The 17,127-nt window shown below is 47.7% G+C and overlaps 1 protein-coding gene and 1 long non-coding RNA gene across 6 annotated transcripts in view; one reads left to right on the forward strand and one right to left on the reverse strand.

Moving 5' to 3' along the window:
• LOC133353013 (CUB and sushi domain-containing protein 3-like) overlaps nt 1-17,127 on the reverse strand; it is a 639,938-nt gene that overhangs the window by 93,436 nt on the left and 529,375 nt on the right. For 2 of the 3 annotated variants that reach the window (XM_061569078.1, XM_061569077.1), the window contains 6 exons: nt 15,014-15,127; nt 13,482-13,577; nt 11,241-11,444; nt 8,863-8,987; nt 4,758-4,854; nt 371-475 (listed from right to left, as the gene is read on the reverse strand). In XM_061569078.1, coding sequence (XP_061425062.1) covers nt 371-475; nt 4,758-4,854; nt 8,863-8,987; nt 11,241-11,444; nt 13,482-13,577; nt 15,014-15,127 — 741 coding nt within the window. Of the gene's footprint in view, nt 1-370; nt 476-4,757; nt 4,855-8,862; nt 9,030-11,240; nt 11,445-13,481; nt 13,578-15,013; nt 15,128-17,127 lie in introns of all 3 variants that reach the window. The other variant, XM_061569076.1, reaches the window with a different exon arrangement.
• Nucleotides 1-17,127, forward strand: part of LOC133353015 (uncharacterized) — a 49,210-nt gene that overhangs the window by 29,291 nt on the left and 2,792 nt on the right. Inside the window, exon 2 of one of the 3 annotated variants that reach the window (XR_009756318.1) lies at nt 14,533-14,723. The exons of 1 other annotated variant lie outside the window; for it this stretch is intronic. This is a non-coding gene — a long non-coding RNA (uncharacterized LOC133353015). The remainder of the gene's footprint in view (nt 1-14,532; nt 14,724-17,127) is intronic. One more of the 3 variants, XR_009756317.1, reaches the window with a different exon arrangement.

The raw sequence follows: 17,127 nt of genomic DNA on the forward strand, positions 1-17,127 counted from the left end.
GGGAGTTAACATCTCCTAGCCACCGTGGCGCCCGACTCCACTCTTCCACGCCGGCCAGACGTCTTGGAAGAGGTGCAAGTGCCCAAGGCTTTGCCCTCCCCCCCCACCCACAGGCGAGCTGCCCCATCGACTCACGGTGGTGAACGCATTTCAAACTGATGGGTGGACAGAGGCGGCATGGAGTGGTTTAAAAAACTAAACCAAAACTCGCCCCATTCGTTTAAAACCGCCACGCCGGCCGGGAAGGTGGAACGGGCGACCTCCGGATTGTCAAGCCAAGGGTGCTGACCCGTTCCCGCCACGGCAGCGTCGCACGCATGAAATGAATGACGTTTGTCATCGTATACGCTTGAACACGTAAAATGCAAACCTGTGTATTCGATGTGAAATCCAGCTGCGGACACACTTATGTCCGAGTGGAAGTGAAGATAGAGGCTATTTGATGTACTGTTCAGTACAGCTGGGATCGACGTGCCTGAAACACATGCATAATCAATATCACACTGGGATGGACGTACCTGAAATACATTCATACTCAATATCACACCTTGATGTCACCGCTTCACTTACTACGGTACGTGAATATAAGCAAAACACAAAGATCTCCCGTATAGCCTTAATAGACTGTTGGGGCAAGTGCTGTTAGCGAGCACCTATGAAGGCCGGCACGGCACACGAGAGGGGTGGGTGGCCAGCACCACGCCCGGCCGCTGCCTTTGTCTTCCCAGTGGCGATGTTTAAACACCGCACCAGGTACTCATTTGAGGATGAGTCGACCTAGGGGAGGTCCAGGACCAGTTCACTGGTGTTGGCCAACAGCAGGAATTGAACCCGGGTCAGAGCGCAGCGCGCTAACCGCTACACTTACCACTCCCCACCGCACACACACACAGGAACTATTCACAATGTTACCTGGAAGCTGGACTCGTGTTTGTGAGGGCTAAAGCGTCCGACAGGGGGCTGCAGATTGAACAGGGTTCACACGGAGACTCGAGGCACTGAATATAACCACTCTAAATCAAGATCCGCTGATCTTGTCTGCAAATTAATCACGAGATGTCTTGCCCCTGCAGATTAACGTGAATCGAGGATTATGGAATTTCATTCCACCAGGGGCTATGCTTTGGATGGTATTGAGTAAGTATTGCTGAGAGTGATATAAAACACTTAATTACTGCAGATATATTATGGAAATAATTTTAGCGCGCTAATCCAACAATATAATTTCAGGGAAATCCTCAACTTGTTTTGTAAACGATGTATATCAGCATGCCTGATCGCAGAAGCTCTGTAATGAACAATGTAACTCATTAGCCACCCGTGATTTAAGTACAGCGTGTGATGGTCTCTAAGCATCAACTTAATCTACAAACATTTTTAAAATCAACCTTCGAGTGTTAATTTGATATATCGGGACAAATGAATCTTCGTTTTATCTGAAGCGAAATTGAAATGTAACCAACGTGCGAGAAAGGCGTAGTTATAAGCACGAGGTCTGGATCCACGTATATTTAAGAAAATGCTACACATAATATTTGACGTTCAGGCTCATTAGGTCACATATCACTGGCGGAGCCAGTGGGGGGTGGCACGTGCCCCCCCTAATGATCCCATCGAAATCCCTAATTTCGATCGGTTTATTCGTAATAAATCGGCATTTTGCGACCCCCACTGCCACTGTGTAGCATATTATTACGTGCCAGGGACTCTATGAGATGATAGGACAACAGTCCGAGTCCATAATTGGCAATAAGTAACGGCAAAGCAGTTACAAGTGACTCACAGAATTGTGCGCAGTTGCGTATACAGCGCACGACTTCCCTGAAGGCAAACATCTTCAGCGAGCGCGATGCCGATCACACAACGCGGTTCGAATTCGACCCTCGATCGATGGCTGCGCCATCGCTGCACACGCGTCGAATAAAAAGCAAGGGACAAGTCCTTACTTACAACTATAATTTTTCAATGCTGGAGGGAGGGGATGCCCCCCCTACCTGAAAATCCTGGCTCCGCCATTGTCTCATATTGATTACTGTAAATTTTTGTTAATGGTCTGAACCTAACTTCGTTCCGTCTGGACTTCTATTCCTCATGAACTTTGCAGCAAATATGTCACCGCGTTCTCCGTACAATTCATTACTTCAGCTATTTAAAATCTACTGGCTCTCAATTCCACCCCATATTCACCTCGGACATGTATTGATCACCAATAGGTAAGGCTTCGGTGACAAATTCCACCACGTAATTTATATCGTGCCACCACAAAAGCGCACATTAACAGCTGCCAAGGGACGGCGTGCGCGCGTGTGCGTGTATATTTTATGAAGTGGGAGATTATTATTTCTTTGTTTGTCTCTGGAATACCTCGCCGCGTGCAAAACGGCCCAAGGCTCGTTCATTTGGTGCAGCTTTAGAAGGGCGATAATTTACGAGTCGTTAAATCTGCCATTTTACTTTAAAGTGTACCACTTTTATCGATTACATGACCCCGTAGCATATAATGCGTTTGATGGCAGTTCGTTTCTCTCAATTGTTTTGGTTTATATTCTTGGTTCTCTGCTTGTTTTGGTTTAGTGCTTAATTCGATATTTATTTTAAGGACGTCTCATCTCAAGCTTTCACGTTTTGAGATGGAACACCAAATTGCCCTGCGAAGAAAATCAATCGTAGCCTATCGGCACCGGCGGCGTGGCAAGGCCATTGTGGTTTCACTCTGTGCGCCGGCAGTGTATCGCTAACAGCCTGAAAGGGCTCGCAGAAAAAGCACAATTATACGAACGCCGAAGCTACTATCTACACAAGAGCTATTAACATTAATGGCACTCACTGTCGCTGTAGAGGTCAAATTTTAATTATGTGTATGTCTGAACGGCATCAAACTTGTTCGCAAGGCAGCATTACAAGTTTCTAAGTGATTATTTTAAAGAAAAAGTAAAACAAAATAGTCCAATTGTGGACTAATGATGTTTTATAGCAAACTTTTAATCACATTCAAAAGTGCTCATTCTTGTATCTAGAACAAATGCCTTTGTAAACACAAATGAGGCTTCTCGTAGCAAATTTGCAAAGGTCACTCAACAGAGTTGGTGCCCTTGGCAGAGGCATTGCCATCAAAGCAATTATCAACGCTGAGACGACATTTATATTTTTTATGATCAATTAGCAACCCCGCAAAGAATTTCAATTATATGGCAATTACTAGGTTATAATTTATGGCAGCGTTATCAGGTTGCGCGTCTCAGTGAGTTATTACAACCATCCGAGGTTCAGGAAACATTCCTCGGACGGAGAGAGTCAAACTAATGTGCAGTGCAATAATCACCATGAGCGTTGGTGGATCACCGTACAAATGTTGCAAGAATCCCCTTCACGTGGTCATCCGGGTACCCGTGCGTACCCTGACTTGCCAGGGAAAGGCGGTGCAGCAAAGGGGAGACTAATACAATGTCCCTTCTGTATGGGATTGAGCGTTGCCCCCTCGCACGTGCGAGTGTTCCAGTTTCCTCCCACATGTACGAACACCAATTCATTGGCTGAAAACATTTTAATGTATATATTTATAGGACTGTAGGGCTTGGACAATTGCTGGTGCAGGCTCATCGTCTGGTTGCCTTCCAGCTTGTCTGCTTCCTAAGCCATTGTTCAGGTGCAATTTTCATTATATAATGCGATCTAAAAAAAAAAACTTTATTATCATTCTTCTTCTTATAAGAGTGAATATGCTGCATTTGGATTACGGGCACTCAACGAACACACAAGGCAAATCCCTTGTAGTTATAGTTAGGTTTAATGTGATTAACGCCAGCATTGTGCGACTAAAAATAACCGCACGACTGCATTCAGCACCGCGAGACTGCGAGCAGCTGAAACTGCAAACCAAATCTAGCACTAAGTTCCTCATCGTCGGTCAACACGACTTCGTGCTCAAATGAGCATCGAGGCGGTGCTCTTCTCCCGTATGCAGCCCTGAGCCAGTAGCGGTAATTCCACACTCCTATGGTGGGCTCCGGTATATCCGTAGGGCAACTGTCCCCACAGGGATCGTGGAGAGATTGTCCGCGCAAAGCCGCTGGGGCACGAGGGTGCAGCAGTAAGCGTGGCGGGCTAGGCCGCAATGTTCCCATTTTGAACTTCTTTCGCACCGTAGTAGCTAACTGTGCTGATCGGAGGTGTGGGGGAAGGACAACAAACTAAACACACAAAGCAGTTCTGAAGAAATGAGTTTGTCAATCTAGATGATGATTTAAAAGTGCATCGCTCCAGTGGCTTCCTAATATCGGAAGGAAAAGCGTTCCAGACGGCGCAGAAGCGCATCCGAATGCATCTGTATGCAGTTGTCTCATCGTCCACCGGCTGTGTGAAATAACGTGCCCGCGATTTCCACTCTTTTGAGTGGGTAGTCTAGAACGAGGCTGTGTGTGTCATGCAACCGGCATGGCGACGTGACGTGACCCGCATGGCAACACGGGTGGACTGATCCGACGGTCGAAATCGTGCCTTTTGCCGTCATGAAATCACTGTTCATGCGCGTTTACCCTCAGCTGGAACACGTGTTCGTCCTACAGACTGCAGTTCCCGAGACCGAATGGCAGATGTCTCAGTTGGGCGTGGAGGGTGTGTACATCACACTGCGTAAGCCTCGCGTTGTCGCGTTTTGCCTCGTTACCAGAACCTAGCAAGTGAGATATTACCGCTGCACATTTGCCGCTAATTGAGAAACATTGATTTTGGCAGCGAGGCAGGAAAACGTAACTCACCGGAGAAGCTTCCCAACCTGGGAGAATTGGCATCCCCTCCATCGTATATCTCCAGAGCATCCCAGTTCTGCTCGGTAGCAAAGCTGAAGACATGCATCTGCAAGAAATGAACGGATTTACGCTGAACTCAAGCAGTACACATACACCAGAGATCGCTGTACAATGGGCCGTTTTAGCAAAGTCAAACAACGTGTCGCTACTAAAATGAGCATTGGGGCGCTGCTCATCTCCCATTTACAGCCCTAAGCCAGTGGTGGAAATTCCACATTCTTATGGGTGGGGGGGGGGCAAATATCAAGAGGACAACCACTTTTATGTCACGTAAGTAAATATAGAAGGACATATATCCGTATACTTCATTTAAGAACGTCCAGCATGGTGAAATATGGTTAAACAAGCCCCACGACTTACACAGCTCGGCGAGGCCTTCATCCAGCAGTGGATAGACAATGGACTGTAAGTTATGATATTCGTCTTGTTAATGTTTGGAGATGTTACCGCACTGCGTGTATCAAGCACAATCTCATTCAATTACAAGTTAAGATTTAGCAGGAATCCGTGAATGATTGCACAAGCAAAACAGAAACCAAGCCTAATCAATTACATTTTTTACTGAGTAAGGAATCAATTTCACTCGTGTTCAACATTTGGTATTGCTTATCAGATGGAAAGCTTTTTGCCAGTGGCGGGAAAAATTGTAAAATAGAAAAGCACTGCACATATGCATTAAATACGGCATATGTGATGCATATGTATGAATAAAAGATGACTGACGGCTTACTTGTAATTCACAAGCGTGATATGAATTGTGTCCCGAGGACAATTATGCGCTAGAAAGTAAGGATTGAGAAGGCGTCTAAACGTGACCACATCTCAAGACACCGAACGAGAGTCGGTGGCTGCATGCATCACAATTCAGTAAATAAGGGAACATGTCAGAGAGAGGAGAGGCTCGGGTCCAACACAGCCTGTCCAGGAGACAACAAATACTCTGCACATTCATTAACAACACTGCCATGAACAGAAAAATAAATAAACAACACGAGGCGACGTGTTGGGAAATTGTCCTTGTTAGATTTGTTTTCCTTTTCGGGGCAGTGGCATTGATGAATGTGCAGAGGTTTTTTGTTTGTGCGATTTGTACTTTGCGGGTCACTGCCATTGCAGTACCGCCAAATTAGTTTGCACAGGAGACACTGCAAGGTGGGAGGACTTTGACCACTAGCAGAGGAGGAACGGTGCAGTCTCGAGCCTGGGCAAGACAACATTGGGGGTGCAATTGGAACTGCCGCCCCACTGGGAGGAGGGAGATCCGGACGGCGTGGGCAACGCGGGAGAGAGGGCGGAACTCCGCAGGGCATCCGAGGCCAGCGCCGCCGTGCGAGCGTTTATCTGTCAGCCTCACTCTCGGCTTGGTGTTTGGACACGTTCATGTAAAGTGTGAAGCTTTCTTCCAGTCAAGGGCCGGTAACCAAAGTAGTAAGAAGAGCCATTTTTTTTCGAATTCGCTAACAAAGTCAATATTTTTTAAGAGCCGCAATGCCATGTGAATACGAGACGGTGTGGTCCTTAATAAATAACTGCCACGAAGGGGTCCCTGAAGAGCCGCATGCGGCTCCGGAGCCGCGGGTTGCCGACCCCTTGTCCCGGTGCTACCCTGGAAGCACTGGGGCGATGGGGGCATTTAGAGTTCCCCTTGCCGCTGGCACGGGATGCACCCCCTCAGGATTTCTGTGCCCCAGAAATCCAAACAGGTGAATTCTGGGTAGGGTCCGGTGAAGGGATGGTGACGCCAGGGCCTCGGGAAGTGTGGTCACTGATGGGAAGCGCCGCGATTTGGCGCAATGTTCGATTCTCCGGGAGACGTTGGCTGCCACTGTATAAATAACGAGACGATGTGTGGACATCGTTTGCCTGCGAGTGGTCTCTTTTGTCTTGTGCCGTGTCTGCACTATTTTCTAACAATGCTGCGTTTTTCTCAGTGCAATGTCATTGTTGATTGATGGCGCATCTGTATTTTATATTTATATTTTTTTAAATTGGAGATTTGAATTCAGTGTTCCTTGGGGAAACGGTGTGTTTTACATGGTACAGTTTTTATTTGGGTTAGATCGCGTGAATATGAATGTGTCGTTAAACCTGCCACCACCCGACACAGCCAATTAGTAGTAAGATTTGTCACGTAAACATAACGTGCCAAAACGTTACGAGGACAGCAGCACGCCGGTGTGTTGGAATGCAAATCCACAACATTTACAATCTGAGTACGACGTTTGGTTGTGGCTGGTTTAACGACACATTTATATTTACACGATCTAACCTAAAAAAAAAACCTTTATTATGGATGATCCATAAGTTATTTTTTGGGTGATATTGGTCGTGAAAGCCGACGTGTGTTCTACCACGGGCACTTGTTATGACTAATCGTGCACTTTTTGTGCCTAATCGTTAACTTTTAAAAAGAAGAGTTTTATATTTGAAATTACGATTTCTTACCTTTTAATTTATTTATTCATTTGTATTATTATTTATCTTTGACGTGCAACGTCAGTCACGGAAACGGTGTTTTTTTTATTGATGAACGAGCTTCTAAGCTCACAGGATATACTTCAAAATAAACTTAAACTGAACCGAGCAAAGCACGCACGGTGTGATTTTCCAGGCCGCGAGGAGCGGTGGCAACACCTGCCGTCGGGAACGGCTCTTTGAGAGATTACATTTTTTCGAGGAACAGTTTACTCCAATGGCTCAAATGTTGTGACTGGCCAATTTTGTTTGTTGGTGAAACAAGTTAATGTGCAGTGCCAATTACCTCACAGTCTTGTTTTGCGTTTAAGAACGTTTATAATCAACAAACATACAAATGACACTTTTATAGAAGACACACTTCCACGCGAAAACAGACAGGGAGGCATTCATTCGGGTCTATTAATACAAAATGCGACATTATACCACATGCAGCAGCATAAACAATCTTGCATACATTTAACAACGTCATCTCGTCTTGGTTTTCAAATTTGTAAAAGTGCAGGCAGTCAATTTGGACAAAGTCGGTCTGCAGGCGCACTGCTGCTGTGATGCTGCTGCTGTGATGCTGCTGTGATGCTGTTGTGATGCTGTGCTGTTGTGCTGCTACTGCTGCTGTGATGCTGTGATGCTGCTGTGATGCTGCTGTGATGCTGCTGTGATGCTGTGATGCTGTTGTGATGCTGCTGTGATGCTGTTGTGATGCTGTTGTGATGCTGTTGTGATGCTGCTGTGATGCTGTTGTGATGCTGTTGTGATGCTGTTGTGATGCTGTTGTGATGCTGTTGTGATGCTGCTGTGATGCTGCTGCTGTGATGCTGCTGCTGCTGCTGCTGTGATGCTGCTGCTGTGATGCTGCTGCTGCTGCTGCTGCTGTGATGCTGCTGCTACTGCTGCTGTGATGTTGTGCTGCTACTGCTGCTGTGCTGCTGCTGTGATGCTGCTGCTGTGATGCTGCTGCTGCTGCTGCTGTGATGTTGTGCTGCTACTGCTACTGTGATGCTGCTGCTGTGATGCTGCTGCTGTGATGTTGTGCTGCTGTGATGCTGCTGCTGTGATGCTGCTGCTGCTGCTGCTGTGCTGCTGCTGTGATGCTGCTGCTGTGATGTTGTGCTGCTACTGCTACTGTGATGCTGCTGCTGTGATGCTGCTGCTGTGATGCTGCTGCTGTGATGCTGCTGCTGCTGCTGTGCAAGGCAGCTACTGCTGCTGTGATGCTGCTGCTGTGATGCTGTTGCTGCTGCAGCTCCGCTACTGTGCAAGGCAGCTACTACTGCTGCTGCTGCTGCAGCTCCGCTACTGTGCAAGGCAGCTACTACTGCTGCTGCTGCTGCAGCTCCGCTACTGTGCAAGGCAGCTACTACTGCTGCTGCTGCTGCAGCTCCGCTACTGTGCAAGGCAGCTACTACTGCTGCTACTGCTGCAGCTCCGCTACTGCTGCTGCCGCGCTGCTGCTGCTACGCCGACACGACTCGGCCGGTCCCAGGGCCCGAGCGAGTTGCTCTGTCCCCTGGGCAGAGTGTGGAGCGCCACTGACACCAGTTCGCGTGCACGCACCCAGCCCCCCGGAAATCCTTACCTTCACCCCAGCGCCCTCGGGCACCGTAATTTTCCAAACACAATTCAAATTGTTATCATACGGCTCGGGGAAACCCGGAGTGAGAATGGCCCCTTTTAGCTCTGTCAGGTTTCCCCCACAGGGCACTGCAACACACAGTTGATCCATTAGACATGCCTGCCACGCAGCTGGTGTGGACGAAAAAACAAGAAACAAACAGGATCAATGAGACACATCACAGATATATATGTGCAATTTATATTCTCCACAACACGCGAATGATTATTTTGTGTTGTGTATTACGTAGTTTTGCATTGAACTCGGGACAACGCTTATCAGCAACTGAGAGTTCATCAGCACTGGTTTCAAGCAAGGCTGACTCTGCTGACGAGATAACAAACGCCGAAGCCGGTCCCGAAGTTGTCTTGCGTTCAGCCAATGCTGCTGAAATGATGCACTCCCAGGGGGCCGTGCGGCTTACGGGATGTGTAAAAAATACTTGTTACAATTTTTTTACGTAGAGGGATCGATATGTGAAGGAAGCGAATTGTTCACTTGTATTCTCCACAAAGATGCAAATGATTGTGTGGATGTCAACCGGAGACATCGCTGTTCGTCATTAAAGCAATCACAATAGTCACACACAATACGAGGCTCTACATGAGAAGGGTGTTCACGTCCGGTAAATGCAGTAAAAGCTTTAACGCCTAATTAAAATTTGCACAGTCTGAGAAATAATCATTCAATTGCAACGAGAAGCCTGCCGAAGTGGTAAACGGATTGGTTGTAAACTATTCCCATTGAACAGGCTTCCTCAGTCATGCACTCCAGTAATTGCAAACCACCCCCAAGAAATCGTATTGCCACACATTTCATAGAACAATCCTCGATGGCATTGGCCACCTGAAGCGTTGATGGGAATTCAAACAATGCTATGGGGCGAGCCAGTGTTAGCGGCATACTTCCCCCACCATTTCCCCGCGTGTGCTCTTCAGTTCCATCACCTCCCCATCATCAGTCCCTGCCTCGTCTGTTCCTTTGGGACCCATTGGTGAAGGAGTCTGATTACCTCCCGTGCCTCTGTGAGGTCACCAAGGGCCTGTTTGTCCAAAAGGCTCCACAGCCCTGTGCTCCCCTGTGGAGCTACATTGTGCGCCCTGCCTTGATCTGGAACTCGTTGGTCGCGACGGTGCTGGAATGGAACTGGTGCTGAACCCTGATCCCCCAAAGTCTAATTCCACCCTGGGCCTTCGAGAGTGCGTTGCCACCTCAGAGGTAAAATACACCGGGACATATGGAAAGACGAATATCTCACAATCTATGGAGGAGGGCAGAAACTTCGTGTAAATGCATTAAAAAATAAATGCTGCATTATTACGCTACCGGCCAAAAAACAACTGGTAACTTTGATCGTTCTGGGAAGACTGACAGATTTCGGGGAGAGCTGCCTCAAAAAAGGGGAGGGGAGGCGATCCTAGGAGACCCAGGGAGCCCAGGGAGAGGCGGCAATGCCACTTGCAACCCTCGCACCCCCAGCGGCCTTCTCCAGGAGCCGTCCGCACCTCGGTGCCTCACGTCACTCAGTCGCTCTGCCCTGTGGCCCCCCCCCACTACCACCTTACTGTCCCCGTTGCTTTGCTCGCTTGTGACGATGTTGTTGATCAGTGGTTCTTAACCTTGACTGCAGCCTTGCACCCTATTTGGTTCTCAATCGTTAAAAAACACTGTAACATGATAATAAACACACAGGGTTTGATGAAACAAAGAAGTTTTACTTTTGTGCCCGTGCTTAATTTGTGTTTTCGATGATTTACCTTCGAAAGAAATCTGGCCATGTCTCGCACCCCCAGAACAGGGCGTCTCATGAGATGCACCCCAGGTTAAGAACCACTGCTGTTGGTGATGATGACGACGGCCCCTTTGCGCCTGGCTGTCGTTTCCCCTGCTGCGCCACTGAACGCGTAAATTCCTAACGCGGCTTTGGGAAATGTTTGCCCGTAAACTTTGTGAATGCGTGAAGAACGGGGGGGGGGGGGGGGTTGGTGGTTTTTGTGGTGTCATTTTTAAATATCACAAAAACATTGTTGACAATGTATTGCCAAATATTTTGAAAATCTGTCAAAACAAAAATATGCAAACTACCAGCGCATAACAATATCATCAATCGGACATGGCTGTTTTAGTGTAAAGTGCAGAGGTATTTTATGCTCACGACACCCCACAGCGGCCTGCCACGGTGCAACGAGCCTGCTGTGGGCCTTCCTTTAGGACCTTACATCACTCGGGATCTTACATAACCCGTTGGATTTACCTTACGTACCACACACTTTTCATCAACCACGCGAAGGGACTGTTTAACGATCGCAAAAAAAACAGCTATCCGTGTTGCGTTGCCTTACCGACACAGGTGGGATAGGATTCGTTCCACTGTGCCAGGGAGTTGGGCACCTTTTGGCATTGGATCGCCCTGGCTCCTTGCAGAATGTATCCAGAGTTGCACTCAAATCGCAGCACAGAATCCACACTGAAGCTGTTCCCCAGCCTCTGGCCAAACTTTGGTTCGGGCACGGAGCTGCACTGATCGGAACTTGTTCTTGGCACAGCTGGGGAGGGAATTATGCCAACAAAAGTTATTTTCAATTAAACGTTCAAGTCTTGAGGCAGAAAACCCTCAAGATCATAAGATCAAATGGAAACCAAAAAAACTCCCTTCAGTATGGAACGAGTGCTGGTACAGAGCTCCCGTTAAAGCTGGAACAGCCTGTGGGGATATTGTAGGGCAAGTGGCATGTTCAGCTGCCTTCATCGCCATAGATACTGCAAATGTTCAGAACTATGCCAATGAAGGCCACGTTGACCCTAGGGGAGGCCCAGGACGAGCTCAGGTGTGCTATTTTACATACAGCAAAAAAAAACAGATCACCTGGAATGCACCCAATCTCCTTCAGAGATAATAAAGCAGTCGCCCCAAAACAAGGAGTTGAACTCTCAACCTTCAGGTTGCGAGCCGCTCGCTCTACTGCTGAGCCGCTGATGTTATTCGCGTCCAATAAACGGGACGAGGGTCTTGGTGCAACACTGCCGCCATTACCACCACCGGTACACCGTGCTTGGGCCTCCGTGCATCTCTTGTTGGGGAGAATAAACCATCATCATGCGAACTCCGGTCATCCTTGCAGCAGCGGCTTTTGGCTGGCCATACAACAAAGGCGGTCACCACATAGCACGCTCCTTTTCAGATGCGTTTCCGCGGCCGTCTGGAACGCTCTTCCTTCCGATATTAGGAAGCCACCGGAAACTATGCACTTTTAAATCATCTAGATTGACAAAGTAATTTCTTTAAAACTGCTTTTTGTGATTAGTTTGTTGTCCTTCCACCGCACCTCCGATCAGCGCGGTTGGCTACGTACGGTGCGAAACAAGTTCAACAGACACACATACATAGTGCAATGAGCACGTCAGTTGTAGTAACCGGGATCTCTGTACCAAGCCCTCAGCACGCATGCAGCACTACTACCTGCGGAGGCCCCTTTACGCTCGAGGAAATTCACATTAATTTCTCCCAAATACCCTAAGGATTAGTTCGAGATTAACGTGATGTGCGCAGCAAAGTGAATGGAATGCATAATTAAGGAGCAATTTTTTTGCATTTCGTGTTATGTCCAACAATAATGGAACATTGGGTGTCGCAGTTCCGCGCTATTTTTGCAATCATAGCGTTTATATAATTTTGACTTTGCATAATTTTCTATCTCATAAATATTTTACTTTAGATGGAAAATGCAAAATGGTCCCAAAACATTGCGCTAATTCATATATGTTAGCGTCACCGACGAGTGATACAAATTAGCGAGGACAAACTCACCTTGTCAGATACGCCCACGATACAATTATCTGCAGAATGTGACCCCTCTACAAAATTACGTAAAACATTTACGTGATCAGCCTCATCCACGCCGCGTTTAACCACTACACTGCGGGTCACCTGACTTCTCTTTCCGCTGCTTTCCCTCGTACCGCTCCACTTTAGAATTCCCTGCTTCCTTCCATCGTCGTCACCGTCGTCGTCCCTTTCCCCCCAAAGCTCTTGCGATGATAACCTTGCTCAATTCAACAAACGTCTTACGCTCTCGTCTGTCACCACCGTGGCAGTGCTGGTCGTTTGATGCTTTGGGGCCTTTGTTCAGCAGCTGTGTTTAAAAAAACAACTGATTCGATTAGTAAGGCTTGTCAAAGTAAAGAAAACATGCCAATTCGTGACTACTTCAGCACACCGGTTGTGTTGGGAGAGTAAACCCACTACATTTACGATTACTCTCCAACACACAAGCGGTGTGCTGAACTAGTAACTAATCGGTACGTTTTGTTTACATGACAAACCTTGCTAATTGGCTGCATTGGGTGGTGGCAGCTGCCGAAAATTCCCCTCTATCACGGATAATACTGGTCACGAAAGCCTCCTGTGAGGTGTGAAACTGACTCTACGCCCGATGTACCGAGAGCCTCAGTCCGCTCAAGACGGTTGCTTTGTTTTACGAAGCGCGTCGAACGCTCCCCTGCCAGGATGACTCCTTAAGCCCAGCAGCAGCCCCGTGGTGTCCCCCTCCTCACCCGCCCCCCGCCGCCCGTGCAGCTCGTACCTTGATAGACAAAGTGGAATCCTTTTCCGGATGCATCGTGACTCGACGTGAACGTCAGCGTGATTTGATTGCCGGAGCTGAGCGGGAGCGTCTCTCCTGCGGAGGAAAGCGCACGCATTCTCGTTTGGTGGCAGTTCCACCCAACCCACGGAGAGCAATCGTAGCACGGGCAATCCATGTTCTGAGAAGTCAACGTCATCATCATGATCGTCGTCATCATAGTCCTATGGTACGGAAATAAGCGGACAAATACGATTTTAAATTTGACACAGGGGAAGCAAATGCTGTAAGTTGTACGTTATGCTGTGCATGGCGATCCATTCACAGATACCCCACCGACTTATTAACAACCCGATACTTCTTGCCTGTCAGTAGCCGACCGTGAGCGCGGCGAAAGCTACGGCTCGATATCTTACAGAGAGCCAAAAACAACGCGACAAGGGGGGGGGGGGGGGCACGCGTAGAGGCTCTGAAACCAGATGTAATGACTACATGAGTGGGGTATCTACACGTGGATCACGCCGTGTTTTAAGCGTGGGGCTCCAGGCTGAAGGAAGTGTCGCAGAGCCACTACCTTCACGTCGTGGCGATTGAGAGGCATCTCACGAGTCCACCTCGGTGCACGACTTGTACGTACGCTGAACTTCTTTCGCACCGTGCGTAGGCAACCGCGCTAATCGGAGATGCAGTGGCGAGTCTTTGGGTAGTGTTAGTAGTGTTAGTCTATGTGGCGGTGTTAGTCTATGGGTAGTGTTAGTCTATGGGTAGTGTTGAGTCTATGGGTAGTGTTGAGTCTATAGGTAGTGTTAAGTCTATGGGTAGTGTTGAGTCTATGGGTAATGTTAGTCTATGGGTAGTGTTGAGTCTATAGGTAGTGTTGAGTCTATAGGTAGTGTTGAGTCTATGGGTAGTGTTGAGTCTATGGGTAATGTTAGTCTATGGGTAGTGTTGAGTCTATGGGTAGTGTTGAGTCTATGGGTAGTGTTAGTCTATGGGCAGTGTTGAGTCTATGGGCTGTATGTATGTTGAACTTCTTTCGCACCGTACGTAGACAAACGCGCTAATCGGAGGTGCGGGGACTGGCCGATGCTTGGTAAATACAGTGGCTTACAGCAACCTCACGGAGCAACCCCACGGCCGTCGCATGAAGCAAGAGCTAAATTACGTGATGCACACGGGGGGACAGAGTCTCGGTCACTCACTCCGCAGTGTGGTGAGCAACGTCACACAATGGAACATCCGGTGAGCCACTCCGCACCATTACTCGTGACCCGGCAAACATCTCTGTCATTCACTCCATATCACCTCGACGCTCCTGACTAGCTATCGAAAGTTAAATTATTGTAATCAGAATAATTTATATACCGCAAATCGCATCTCAAAACGCTGGAGGGTTTGATTAGCAGAGGAGCGGGACACCACAGAGGAGCAGGAACGTAGTCCCTCGGTTAACAGTGAGGATGACGAGCATGATGATGATAATGATGATGAGGATGATGAGGATGATGATGAGGATGATGAGGATAACTGACCGGAGTGAGCTCCAGAGAGTGAGCTGAGGAGTCCGGCCTTCTGCGAGGCGCCGTCGTAAACCTCCACAAGGTCGCTCAGCCCCGTCTGGAAAAACTTGAATTGTCCAAAAACAACTGTTCACTCAGACACAAGACAAAGTCAAATGTTCATCCACACACGAGACAAATGTTCACCCACACACAAGCCGTGAAATGTGCCACAGGGTAAGGGCACAAGTGCAGCGCTCCATTTCCTGGCTCTCACCATCGCTGATGTTACTACATCTGCCTGCTCAAAACAAACGTTTAAATCAGAATAATTTACATTCACAACACATTTATGCATTGAAACATATATTGCAGTCACTCGTAGTCGTCGAGATAAATAAGAGTAACCGTTCTCACTGACCTGTGAAGCAGTTACATTTAACAGCCACGATTTAATGTCATAACGTACCAATGTCACGCAAAAACACACTTATTCTCACATTAACATACGCCATGGCCATCTTCACAATTATTACCTTAAAGTCACTTAGTACCCTTTGTGAGGCCACTTAGGGGTTTCAATTTTTTGTTCGTTAGTTTTACATATTCTTGGGGTCTTTAGGTAAAGCCACGTAGATAGAAAAAAATAATAAAATAAAAATCACGACGTTTCGATGGCAACACAAGCAATCGTCTTCAGATGCAAAAGAGGGGGGAAATCTACTGAGGCAGACTGCTTATAAAGATTCAGAGATGGGGGGGGGGCAGCTAATGCCAATGTGGTAGCGAGTAGGAGAGAGAGAGATTTGAGGAGCGAGTAGGAGAGAGAGGGATGGGCGGGGCCACTGGCGGAGCCAGTGGGGGGGTGGCACGTGCCCCCCCAATGATCCGATCGAAATCCCTAATTATGATCGGATCATTGGGGTTTATTAGTAATAAATTGGCATTTTGCGACCCCCACTGCCACTGTGTAGCATATTATTACGTGCCAGGCACTCTATGAGATGATAGGACAATAATCTGAGTCCATAATTGGCAATAAGTAACGGCAAAGCGGTTATAAGTGACTCACAGAATTGTGCGCAGTTGCGTATACAGGACACGACTTCCCTGAAGGAATTCACCTTCAGCGAGCGTGATGCCGATCACACGCGGTTCGAATTCAACCCTCGATCGATGGCTGCGCCATCGCCACACACGCGTCGAATAAAAAGCAAGGGACAAGTCCTTACTTACTAACAACTCATATCATTTTTCATTGCTGGAGGGGTTGCCCCCCCGACCTGAAAATCCTGGCTCTGCCATTGGGCGGGGCAGCTAATGCCAATGTAGGAGCGAGTAGGAGCGAGAGATTTGAGGAGCAAGGAGGAGAGAGAAAATTTGAGGAGCAAGGAGGAGAGAGAGATTTGCTTGTAAATGTAAGCTTGGCGAGGGCCCGGGTGACGTAGTGGCAAGCCGCCATTTACTAACACACCTGAAGGTTGGCTGTGTTCATGAATGTAACTCAGAGAGTCGAAAATAACTGCTAACATAGGTAGGTAGGATAGGAACATCACAGCCACTTATGACTTAAACTGGTTGATAACGTCCTTCCAATGATTGCTCAGTTTGTACCCATCTTGTGTCTGTGTTTATATATCTGGATGGCCTCATGAACGAATGTTTGTTGATAGCCAGTGGGTTTGCAAAGTAACTTCATCTTAAAGAAATACATTTCGTGTGAGTCCACCACATTAAAACAATGATCAGCCACGGCCGAGGTATTGGTTCTACCGTGTTTCAGATCTGCCTTATGTTACATGAACACGGTCCGAGACATGTCGCCTAGTTTCCCTAATGTAACTGCTGCCGCAGTCACAGCTTAGTTTGTAGACGCCGGGGTATTGCATGTCAGGGATCACATCCTTCAAAGATGGGATAAAATCACGAATTTTATGTACTGTGTTGAACTGTACCTGGATCTTGTGTTTGCTCATGATTTTGGAAATCTTTTTGGTGACCCCTGCTATGTATGGCAAGGTGATGGTTTTTAGTGGGTCCTCAGATGGTTTTTTTCCCAACGATTGGGGTGATAGCTCTACGGATTGTTTAGTCTGAATAACCATTCATCTTGAGGGCTTGGTGTACGTGCTCCAGTTCACTCGCTA

The sequence above is a fragment of the Lethenteron reissneri genome, chromosome 42 (assembly GCF_015708825.2).
Source record: "Lethenteron reissneri isolate LAM-NWPU_2019-01 chromosome 42, ASM1570882v1, whole genome shotgun sequence".
NCBI lineage: Eukaryota > Metazoa > Chordata > Hyperoartia > Petromyzontiformes > Petromyzontidae > Lethenteron > Lethenteron reissneri.